Source organism: Danio rerio, chromosome 15, assembly GCF_052040795.2.
Source record: "Danio rerio strain M-AB ecotype USA chromosome 15, GRCz13ab, whole genome shotgun sequence".
Classification (NCBI taxonomy): Eukaryota; Metazoa; Chordata; class Actinopteri; order Cypriniformes; family Danionidae; genus Danio; species Danio rerio.
In genome coordinates this window covers 5,580,361-5,592,749 of record NC_141035.1, presented here as the reverse complement: position 1 = coordinate 5,592,749, position 12,389 = coordinate 5,580,361, and the positions used below count along the sequence as shown (strand labels likewise).

The 12,389-nt window shown below is 37.1% G+C and overlaps 3 protein-coding genes across 5 annotated transcripts in view; all 3 read left to right on the top strand.

Moving 5' to 3' along the window:
* The window catches only part of brwd1 (bromodomain and WD repeat domain containing 1), a 1,114,631-nt gene that overhangs the window by 486,921 nt on the left and 615,321 nt on the right, over nucleotides 1-12,389 (top strand). The window lies entirely within an intron of this gene.
* Nucleotides 1-12,389, top strand: part of phkg1a (phosphorylase kinase, gamma 1a (muscle)) — an 831,529-nt gene that overhangs the window by 336,450 nt on the left and 482,690 nt on the right. The gene's annotated exons all lie outside the window — the stretch shown is intronic.
* Nucleotides 1-12,389, top strand: part of arrb1 (arrestin, beta 1) — a 348,576-nt gene that overhangs the window by 68,901 nt on the left and 267,286 nt on the right. For all 3 annotated transcript variants that reach the window (XR_015508607.1, XR_015508606.1, NM_001159822.3), the window contains exons 3-11: nucleotides 1,139-1,199; nucleotides 1,434-1,478; nucleotides 3,094-3,290; nucleotides 3,890-3,949; nucleotides 4,052-4,119; nucleotides 6,093-6,228; nucleotides 11,513-11,597; nucleotides 11,693-11,765; nucleotides 11,861-11,998. Coding sequence is in view for 1 of the 3 variants with exons in the window: in NM_001159822.3 (NP_001153294.1) it covers nucleotides 1,139-1,199; nucleotides 1,434-1,478; nucleotides 3,094-3,290; nucleotides 3,890-3,949; nucleotides 4,052-4,119; nucleotides 6,093-6,228; nucleotides 11,513-11,597; nucleotides 11,693-11,765; nucleotides 11,861-11,998 (863 nt within the window). In the remaining 2 variants the exon portion in view is untranslated. The remainder of the gene's footprint in view (nucleotides 1-1,138; nucleotides 1,200-1,433; nucleotides 1,479-3,093; nucleotides 3,291-3,889; nucleotides 3,950-4,051; nucleotides 4,120-6,092; nucleotides 6,229-11,512; nucleotides 11,598-11,692; nucleotides 11,766-11,860; nucleotides 11,999-12,389) is intronic.

The following is a 12,389-nucleotide window of genomic DNA, read 5'->3' as shown; positions in this document are numbered from 1 at the left end:
TTATAATTTTTCATTTTCCATATCTGCAAAGCCTGTATTTTAGCTTTTTTTTGCGTCCACTTAGAATTCAACTTGGAATTTTTTTTTTTTCTTTATTGGCATTGATTGTTTTGAAATTCAAATGACATTAACATGCCTGTGTTTTTATTTCGGTATAAAATATGGCTGTCAAGCCAGGATCTTGATGGTTTATTGTGGGTATGTTGTTTACATGAAGAAATCCAACCCGGGCTCATTGTGGAAACGTAGCCCCGCGGACGTTTCTGCGGACCGCGATTTATGTTCCGGGAGTTACGTATTCGAGCAGTTTTTTGTTTCCGCGGATCCGCGAGAGGCCGCTGTGCACGCTTTTTCGCGTCTCGGGCGGGCGCCTCTCGAGAGCGCGCGGCGTTTGCGCCCGTGCCGTTCTCGCGCGAATAGCCGCCGGATCGGAAAAAAAAAAAACGCAAAAGCCTCCGTCTTCGATCTCGACCGCGTTTTCGGATCCCGCCGCGTTCTCGCCCTTATTTTCCGGATTCCGTTTTTCGTCTTACCTGATTTCCGGAACCCGCCGTTTCCCGGACTCGATCCCGGTCGTCGTCTACCGCGGCCGGCTCCGGCTCGTCCTCCTCCTCCTACTCCGGGGCCTCCGCTCCGCCCTCCACTTGGAGGCGAGCCGTCTGCCGGCGAGCGCGAAAAAGAGATGCGGAGCGGCGCCACACCGCCCCGTGGGGTTCGCTCGAAAAAAAAACAAACGCGGCCTTTACGTACCTCCGGCCACGTAAATCGCGGTCTCCAGAAACGTCCGCGGGGCTACGTTTCCAGAATGAGCTTGGGTTGAAGAAATCTGTGTTACAAGTTAAACAAAAATTCTAATAAACAATTATATTTTGAATTTAAATAGTTTTTGTCTTGTGTTTACATTGATTCTACATTTGAATAGCCAAAATTACAAAAGTTACAAAAATTACAAAAATTCAGTCTTTTAAATTCGATTAATCGCGATTAATTTTCAAAAAAAGTGCAATTAATTAGTTAATTTTTTTAATCGATTGGCAGCACTTATATAATTTAATTATTATTTTTTGGCTCAGTTGAAATTGTGTGAATTGTTTTAAGTTGTATTGATATTTTGTAAATGTAACGATTCTCTTTTTAGTTAACTGTGTACCTTGGTAAGAGGGATTTCGTTGACCACGTGGACCTTGTGGAGCCTGTCGGTAGGAAATAAAATACACAAGTTAAATTGATGTTTACAACTGTAACTTACATTTTACTTTGTGTGTAATCATGTGCAACGTCTGTAATATGTTGCCATTTCTATTGTCTGCATGTTTGTTTTCCATCAAATATATATATTTGATCCGTTTTGCAAACTTTAAAGCAGCAATCATTTCTTATCTAAGCACGTGTATGTTGACTTTTTACCAATACATATTTTCGTCCTATTGCAGATGGTGTGGTTTTAATTGACCCAGAGTACTTAAAAGAGAGGAAAGGTGAGTACGAGTTATTTTATCTCTGCGTGCAGAGTTGCAGAAGGTCGATTTTTCTGATGAATCATCTGTTGAACTGCATCCCAATCATGAAAAATACTGCAGAAGACATATCAGAACCCATATGGACCCAAGATTCTCGCAGAAATCAGTCAAGTTTGGTGAAGGAAAAGTCATGGTTTGGAGTTACATTTAGGCCATACTCACACTAGGTACAGTTGCCTCGAACCTGGCCAAAGCACGCTTGTCCCCACTCCCGTCCCCCCCGACGGCCCGCGCTGTTCAGTGAGAAGCGATCTCTCACTAAGCAGCACAGTGGAGATTTCTCTAGTTTTATCATTTCAGTTGTTTGATATGCAGTGACATGCAGTCAAATATTTCGCCAAACAGTCCTTAGGGATGCGGTGACACGTAGTCAGACATTTCGCCGAACAGATCCGCCACTTTTCATATATATATATATACACATACATATATATACATATATACATATATATACATACATATACATATATATACATACATATATATATATATATATATATATATATATATATATATATATATATATATATATATATATATATATATATATACACATATATATATATATACATATATACATATTTTTACACATATATATATATATATACACACATATACATATATATATATATATACACACACATATATATATATATATATATATATATATATATATATATATATATATATATATATATATATATATATATATATATATATATATATATATACACACACACACACATATATATATATATATATACACATATACACACACACACATATATATATATATATATATATATATATATATATATATATATATATATATATATATACACACACATATATATATATATATATACACACACATATATATATATATATATATATATATATATATATATAAACTAAAGGGATCTTGCGTTCACTTGAGAAGAAATCATTATAAACTAGACTCATATTTGAAAGAGACCAAAGTCTGCAGTCATAAACCACAAATCTCAATATGAACTCAAACTTGAACTCATATCCAATATCACATCCATCCAAGTCTAATATCTGACCAGTGCTATACCCATTCATTTTACTGTATGTCAATATTCTGTTGCCGGTTTTCTTTTATTAGGAACTGGGAGTACAAAGTTCACTGCAAATCCATTCTTACTTAAATGTGTTTTTGGGCATTTATTTCTAGTCAAAGTATTTAAAAATCAAGCAGCATTTTCCAGACAAGTAAATAATATTGTCTTGTTTAAAAAAAAATCTAATTTAAAGTCAAAATTAAGAGTTTTTGAGAGAATCTCGCAATGAGGTTGGCAAAAGAATCTCATGTCTAAGTAAAAAAAAGATTATTTTCTTACCCCATTAGCAGATTATTTTTCGTGTTTTAAGTAAAAACCCTAAATTAAATTTTGACTCATTTTATATTAACAAGACAACATTTTTTGCTCGTCTAGAAAATGCTTCTTGATTGAAATATTTAGACTAGAAACGAGACAAAAATGTAAGTAAAAAAAGCCTTGTTTGCAGTGCATACAATTACTGAACTTTTTAATTTTTATTTTCACAGTTTTTGTGACACTGACATGTGCCTTCCGCTATGGACGGGAGGACTTGGATGTTCTTGGCTTGACGTTTCGCAAAGATCTCTTCGTGGCAAACATCCAGGCATTTCCTCCTGTCCCTGAAGAGAAAAAGAGCCTGACACGTCTACAAGAGCGACTGATAAAGAAACTCGGAGAGCATGCCTACCCCTTCACCTTTGAGGTCAAACTACTCTCATTTATCTTCATTTAATGCCAACTACAGTCAAAGTCAGAATGATTAGCCCCCTGTATATCTTTTTCCATAATTTTTAAACACAATAGTTTTAATAACTCATTTAACTGACTTTTATCTTTGCTGTGATGACAGTACATAATATTGGACTGGATATTTTTCAAGCTAGTAGAATTTAGCTTAAAGTGCAATTTAAAGGCTTAACTCTGTTAATTGGGCAAGTTAGCATAATCAGGCAAGTCATTGTATTACAGTGGTTCGTTCTGTAGACAGCTGAAAAAATATATTGCTTAAAGGGGGCTAAAATGGTAAACCTTAAAATGGTTTACCTTTAAAAATTTTAATAAAAGAAATAAAGACTTTCTCCAGAACAAAAAATATGGGAAATACTGTGGAAAAATCCCTTGTTCTGTTCACCCAAACATCATTTGGGAAATGTTTGAAAAAGAAAAAAAAAGGGAGGGCGAATAATTTTGTCTTCAACTGTATTTAATGCTGAGCGGAGATTATCGCATCCAGTTTGGTCTCTTGATCATTTTTATGCTATGATTTCAATCTTGAATTCAATGTCAAATCTTTCCTCACAGATTCCTCCAAACTTACCCTGTTCTGTCACATTACAACCAGGGCCAGAAGATACAGGAAAGGTATATTTCCTTTGAATAATAATAAATGATGTTGATTTTGATAGGTAAAAAAGCTTTGCAGGATTCTCAGTTTCTCACGCTTTTTTTTTTTTACCTGCAAAGGCCTGCGGGGTTGACTTTGAAGTCAAAGCTTTCTGTGCAGAGAATGTTGAAGAAAAAATCCACAAAAGGTACAGGCTTATACAGTACAGACAGCCAACTGAGAAACACTTATAAAACTTTTTTTTTAAGAATTGTTTTGTTGAAAATTGTCAAAATGTGATTTTGAAAAATATGAGAGACAATCAAGGATTTGCACAGCAAATAAGCTTTTCTCATTTAGAATTGTAGAATTGTTTATTGTCCAAATATCACAGAATTCAAGAAGCGTTTTTTTATATTTTATAAATAAGCAAAAAATGTTTTCAGAAATAATGAGTCAAAATTTCCTTAAATCAAGCAAAATAATCTCGTTTTTGATTGAGAATAAGTGGATTTTCTTACCTCAGTGGCAGATTTTTTTGCTTGTTTTAAAGAAAAAAAATCACTTCATTCATTAATTTTCTTTTCGGATTAGTCCCTTTAATACTCACCACAGCAGAATGAACCGCCAACTTATTCAGCATATGTTTTATGCAAATGTTCCAGCTGCAACCCATCACTGGGAAACATCCATACACACTTATTCACACACATACACTACAATTTTTGTCTTACCCCAATTTACCTGTACCACATGTCTTTGGACCGCCACATGTCTTTGGACTGTGGGGAAAACTGGAACAGCCAGAGGAAACCAACACGAACACGGGGAGAACATGCAAACACAGAGAAAAGCCAACTGACCCAGCCGAGGCTTGAACCAGCAACCTTCTAGCTGTAAGGCGATCGTGCTACCCACTGCACCACCATGCAGCCAAATCACTTAATTTTGATCTAATATTTTTGAGAAGTGCTTCTTAATAAAAGAATGTGTTGATATTTTGACTAGAAATAAGACAAACTGTGTGTGATTATTACATTTTTGATTGAATATATTTCAGAAAGTGCCTTATTATGATTTCTAATTTAATTTGTCAAGTTTAGATGAGTTTTTTCCATTCATCAGGCAGATAATAAAATATAATTAATAAATGTATTGCTAGTTTTTTTTTTGTCTAAATCAGTTACTGGTGCATATGCTCAAACACCCTCACATTATTATTGAGGTAATGTTGATTTTATATTCACACACAGACTTTTTCCTTAATAATATAATGTCACAGAAATATTCTTTGCAAATTCCAAATAGTGGAATCATAATAGCAGCAAATGACTATCAAAGCACAACATTGTTCACAGTTAAATAAACAGTGCTAATGTTGTTTTCAAGTTATACTTGCATGTGATGGGTGACGCGGTGGCACAGTAGGTAGTGCTGTCGCCTCACAGCAAGAAGGTCGCTGGTTTGAGCCTCGGCTGGGTCAGTTGGCGTTTTGTGTCGAGTTTGCATGTTCTCCAAGCGTACGCGTGGGTTTCCTTCGGGGGCTCCGGTTTCCCTCACAGTCCAAAGACATGTGGTACAGGTGAATTTGGTAGGCTAAATTGTCCGCAGTGTATGAGTGTGTATGGATGTTTCCCAGAAATGGGTTGCAGATGGAAGGGCATCCGCTGCGTAAAATATATGCTGGATAAGTTGGCGGTTCATTCTGCTGTGGCGACCTCTGATTAGTAAAGGGACTAGCCGAAAATAAACGAATGAATGATTGAACTTGCATGTGATTTCAGACTGAATATTTAAAGTACCATGGTAAAAAATATAGGGAGCATGTCACAAGTTGTTACTGAAAGAATGTGCTAATATAAAACCAACTTTATCTCAATCACAATCTCATCAGTTGTGTTGTTTCATTGTTAGTCATAAATTCTGTAATACTTTTCACCCAAATTAGACATACTGCTTATTTCATATGCCATTTTGGCTTCTATATTGTATAAAAAATAGCCATATGCAGACACAAAAAGAGTGGCATAGAGCCAACACATGGCAACTTGCTAAAAACATTTAAATAATCTTAACAACATACTATTGACTTAAAAACCACTCCAAAATGGATTTGGTGGAGAAAAGTCAATAAATGTCACAAACGATGATTTGTGTCTTCTGTTATTGGCCCTTCAACAGGAATTCAGTGCGTCTTGTCATCAGAAAAGTGCAGTACGCTCCGGAGAAGCCGGGCCCGCAGCCAATGGCTGAAACCACAAGGCAGTTTCTCATGTCAGACAAACCTTTACACCTGGAGGCCTCGCTTGACAAAGAGGTGAGATTGTCTTGATTATTCAGCTGTAGTCAGTGAGCCTAAATATCTGACTATGACTGAGTTAAAACAACATCAAACAGGGTTCTGCTAATTACTGTAATTACTGTACTGTAATCTACTAAATTAGTCTAGTGACAATGAGTACATCTAGTGATGGAACAGGGTATTACAACTGAAGTGATGACGACCTAAGCTGCATTTCATTCAGAAGGGCTCGTCCCTTTGAAATAATCCCTTTAAAGGGTTTACCCTCTAGAGCAGGGGTTTTCAAACTGTGGGACGCGCAACGTCACATAGCTGCAGCTTTATTCAGTACAATAATGAGCGAACGACTCTTTAGAGACGAATCTTTTTTTTCAAATGAATCATGTGGGTTAAAACACATGAACTGAAACAGTCTGAATCAGCATTCATTGAATGACTGAGCAGGGACGGCTCGTGGCATAGGCAGTATAGGCAAATGCTAAGGGCGCTGGTTAAGTTGGTTTTGTTTTCGATATTCCTGACACATTCAGTGATAGACGGCAATAACTCAAAAACCACTTACCCTAAAAAGATCTAAAGTGTGTTTCCTACTAAAAGATATCTCTAAAAGATCACTCTATAGTGACAGCTTTGAAGGGATAATGGCTTCATAACAAGACTTTCAAGAGGTCCACTAACTAGATAACACTCACAAAACACTTGGAAATATTAGTATATTGTGCAAAAAAAAAAATTTATTTTATCATTTCTGCATGTATGTATTTACCATTTAATTGATTTTATTGTTTGTTTTGTTACTTTGTTTTTATTTTTAAATTTATTTATAAATATCACAGTAATTGCTAATAGAAAAATGAAAAGTCAAATTTTAAGCCTCCAGTTGTCTGTGTGACATCAAACAACTTCCCTGTCACAGTTGAATGCAAGAAAACAGACCCAGTTGCAGCAATGAACAATACAAAGGGGTTTATAGACAGAATAAGGCACAAGTAGACACACGGGAAGATAATAAGGTCCAAACGGTAGGGGCAACAACACAAGGAAGCCAGTGGTAGTGACAAGATGGTACTAAAATGAACAGCCAGCCAGGAGTAGGAGCAACAGTGGTCAAAACAAGATCTAAATCCTGGAGCAGACTCCAGACTGTCAAACCAGGGAGGTCAGGACACAGAATAGGACTGGAAAAATTATAAGACACAAGACAGGACAAACAGACAGTAATATACAATAAAATAAAACTGAAATAAAAATCTAAATACTAGAAGACAGACTTAAGCAATCTGATAAAACAAAGCTGAAATAAAGACTTCTAGAATCTTAAAGAGAGTAATTAAACAAATCAAACAACTAATAATAATAATTATCTACCAAGAAGACGGAGACTAACAAAAAAAAAATGGAACAATGGCTCTAAGGGTAAAAGTAAAATAAAGATTAGAACCCAAAATTAAGTAAACACTAGAAACAACGAAAGAAAGTAATAGCTACAAACAAACAATAAATAGACAAGCAAACTAGAACAGGCAAGACCAAAAGCTGAGTACAAATGCACGGCAAGGATACAAGACAAGCTCACATGGAACGAACCAGCAAAGAAATGAGAACACACAGCACATTATATAGAACAAAGCACACGAGAGACAGGTGAAAACAATCAGGATAACAAGATCTAAATAAGAGGGCGGGGTAACTAAAAGCAAGGAGGAAAGACAAGAGGAGCACATGGCCAACACAAACTAAGACTTAGCAATGTAAATAAGCACAGGACAAACTAGCAAACATTAAACACTGACAGGACAGACAAGATTGTCAGGTCAGGACCATGACATTCCCTTTGCAAAGGATCATGGTTCCCTGATATATTCATTATTTGTAGTCTTTAAAATCCTTCATTCCTGATGGATCCTTCGAAGATTGCAGTTTTGAGTACTTCGGATTGGAAAGACACTTCAATGTGGCTGTCATGTTTGTTTTCACTCTGAAGTTGCCTTCAGAAATCGACATGTCCTGTTTGTTATACATTCAGTGCATCAGGAAAGTATTCATAGCGCTTCACTTTTTCCACATTTTTTTTATGTTACAGCCTTACTCCAAAATGGATTAAATTCCTTTATTTCCTCAAAATTCTACACACGATACCCCATAATCACAATGTGAGAAAAGAGTTTTTGAAATTGTTGAAAGTTTTTATATATAAAAACCCCCTGAAAAATCGCATGTACATAAGTATTCCCACCCTTTGCTTAATACTCTGTTATTGCATCAATTACAACCTCAAGTCTTTTTGAATATGATGCCACAAGCTTGGCACACCTGTCTTTGGAAACTTTTACCCATTCCTCTTTGCAGTACCTCTCAACTTTATCAGGTTGGATGGGAAGTGATGTTGTACAGCCATTTCCAGATCTCTCCAGAGATGTTCAATAGGATTTAGGTCTGGGCTCTGGCTGGGCCACTCAAGGACATTAATTGAGTTGTTGTGAAGCCACTCCATTGATATTTTGGCAGTAAGCTTTGGATCATTGTCCTGCTGGAAGATGAATCGGAAGATGAACGGTCAAAAGCACCCTGAAGCAGGTTTTCATTCAGGATGTCTCTGTACAGTACATTGCTGTACATACACCATGCTTCACTGTAGGGATATTAGTAGCCTGGTGATGAGCGGTGACTGGCTTTCTCCAAACGTAACGCCTGGCATTCACTCTAAAGAGTTCAATAGGGTATATGCCGAGCTAGTGCTGTTCCCATGCTGATACACTTCCGGTGACCTGTTATTGTGAACTTTTTTCCATTTTATATGGTTCCTTATACAGCATTGATGTTGTAATGTCATTAAAATACATTCAGTTAAATAAACTTCAGCATTTATTTAGTTGCTCAAGCGTAAAATGAGACAAAAAGCTGTTTGCTCGCACACGCCCGACAGAATCGGCAGGCTAACGCAGAAGCTCCATTGAATATACTGGGGTAAAATAAATGCTCATATTATAAAGATATGGCGGGGGAAATGTAATTTAATGCAGTGCTTCTTGTGCAATCTGAAACCCACTTTAAATCGGATATCACTCAGCCAGTGGAGATCGCTACTTTTTAAAGAAAACAGAACTTAAACGCACCCGATATTTCATTGGCATTCAATTCGCCGGAAGCGCTTAACCCAGGTTACTGGCAAATTAAAAGTCCTATTAGCATGCTTCGGCATATACCCCATTTTAGTTTCATCAGACCAGAGAATTTAGTTTCTTATGGTTTGAGAGTCCTTCAGATGCCTTTTGGCAAATTCCAGGCGGGGAGTCTGCCCACTCTACCATACAGGCCTGATTGGGGTATTGCTGCACAGATGGTTGTTTTTCTGTAAGGTTCTCAACCCTGTGTTCATACACTCTCAGAAATAAAGGTACACGAGCTGGCACTGGGGTGGTACCTTTTCGAAAAGTACAAATTTGTACCTAAAAGGTCCATATTAAAACCTCAAGGGTACATATTAGTACTAAAAAAAGTACAGTCCTCTTAAAATTTTTAGGTACTAATATATAATTTTGAGGTATCAATATGGAGCCTTCAAGTACAAATGTGTACCTTTTGAAAAGGTACCACCCCAGTGACAGCTCACGTACCTTTATTTCTGAGAGTGTAGTGTAATTTTGGAATGATAAAGCATTAGAAAGAGATAGAGCAAAGCAGCGTATCTATTGTGGATCTTATAGGCCCTATTATACAGTCTAGCTATTGGCTCCAAGATGTAATTTGTTGTGAGTGACCAAACAGGCAAACAGTATGACAGGGTGGACAAAATTATAAGATATGTTTCTAAAACAGAAAAGACAAATTTGTCCTTATTTTTTCCATAAACAAACAGCTTTTGCTTCAGCTTTTTACAGACATTTTGAACATGGTCTCAATACGTAATGTGAGTCCAGACTGATTCCTAAATATTGATATGTAGATACAATGGAAAGTTTTTGATTTAAGAAATTGATGGGATTGGATATGAATCATTTACGCCAAGGTGAGTAAAAGTACATACATTGTTTTCCTTACGTTAATAGTCAAATGATTGTCTTGCAGCCATTGATGCAAATGCTAAAGATCTGTATATAAATTATTGTTAATTGTGCCTGTACTTGATGCAGACACAAAAAGCATAGTATCATCAGTGTTCAATAAATAATCTAAATGTTTAATTACCTGAGGGAGGTCATTGACATACATCAGGAAAATTAAAGGTCCCAAAATACTCCCCTGTGGAACCTCCATAGAACAACCTAAAATATATTTAAGATAATATATTATATATTAATATATTTAAGATATTAAAAACAAGTCATTTCAGTAATTTATCTAGCTACTGCATTTGCGCAATTATTGGCACAACACCAGTCTTCTTTATGGCCGTTTCTGTGGTAACTGGTCAAATACTTTTAGGATTTCCAAAAAATCTCTCAAGTTGCACATTGTGAGCCAGGTTTTACACAAATCTCCATCATTTCAAAGTTCTCAGTCATTTTAAACTTCCCTGTAGAGGTCTGCAAATTCTCTGCAAATTTCCGAATAAATCGCGGGAGCGGTCGGTAACGGGTTTAATTTGGGACGGGAGCGGGCTGTCTAGCAATATCGCTCCCGACTCCTGAGCAACCACGCTTATATATGTGTGTAAATGAAATAGCGCAATGTGTGTTTAGCTTGTTTGTTGCTGTGTGTGTGTGTGTGTGTGTGTGTGTGTGTGTGTATATATATGTGTGCGCACGCGCGAATGAGAGGTGTGTGTGTGTGTGTGTGTGTGTGTGTGTGTGTGTATATATATATATATATATATGTGTGTGCGCACGCGCGAATGAGAGGTGTGTGTGTGTGTGCGCACGCGAATGAGAGAGAGAGAGATTTGCCTGTGTGTGTGCTTGGTGCTTATGTGTGTGTGTTAGTGCGCGCACGCGAATAAGAGAGAGAGAGCTTTGTCTGTGTGTGTGTGCTTGGTGCTGTATGTGTGTGTGTGTTTATACAGACAGCTTGTTATAGGCTGTCTGGACTGCAAAGTTGGGTGATTTTCGGTTTTGTTCTCCACCCCGCTCTTTAGCGGGATTAGGCGCGGCGGGTAGAAAACAGGGCGGGTCGGGCAGTGGGACAACAAATGCTTAATATAGGCGGGAGCGGTCGGGTTCGGGCTAAAACCTGGCGGGTGCGGGCGGGAGCGGGATTGAAAATTTAGTCCCGCGCAGACCTCTACTTCCCTGCACCATTTTCTGAGTGAGCACGGCGTTGTTTTCATGGTGCTATTCATGTTCTACATAATGTCTTTCAGATTTACTATCATGGTGAACCAATCAGCGTCAACGTCCATGTCACAAACAACACAAACAAGACAGTAAAGAAAATAAAGATTTCAGGTGATTCAGTTTTATAAGTGAATGGACTTTCAGTTATACTAGTACACAGTTAAGAACTTTTGTCAGTAACATTTATTTTCTATCAATCATTGCAGTGCGTCAGTATGCTGATATCTGCCTCTTCAACACTGCCCAGTACAAGTGTCCAGTGGCGATAGAGGAATCAGAGTACGTAAACGGCAATCTGTATGGCAATCAGCTTCTGTATGAGAACGCAAGTTCACATCTGATCGATAATTGTTTTGTTTTGTGTCATGTTGTAGTGATATCGTAGCCCCCAGTGCTACATTTTGTAAAGTTTACACCCTCACCCCTTTCCTTGCGAATAACCGAGAGAAGCGTGGCTTGGCTCTGGACGGCAAACTCAAGCATGAAGACACCAATTTAGCCTCGAGTACACTGTGAGTGCAATCTCTCACTCTTTGTTTAAAAGTGCTTTGTGTTTCTTATGGGGTGTCTTCTCTTAAAAACTCTTTTAAAAGCAAAACTTTAAGCCTTAAAAAATCTTAAATTCACTGAAATGTTGTCTTGTATATTGTTTAATTTTCCTTTTTATGTAAAGCTACCAAATCAGCCCAACACCTGTCCAATCACCAGTAATTCATCTCAATATAACTTTTAACTGAAGTTTTATTTATTATCTTTATTTAGCAATATGGTGTAATCATTGTCCTTACAATAGCATTAGTTGAAAAGTTCTCTGTGTATTTAAAGCTACCTGGTGAGGACACATCCCTGGACACGTGAAGTGTATTTATAAACTACTTTCGAGAGGGTCACATGCTTGTAATG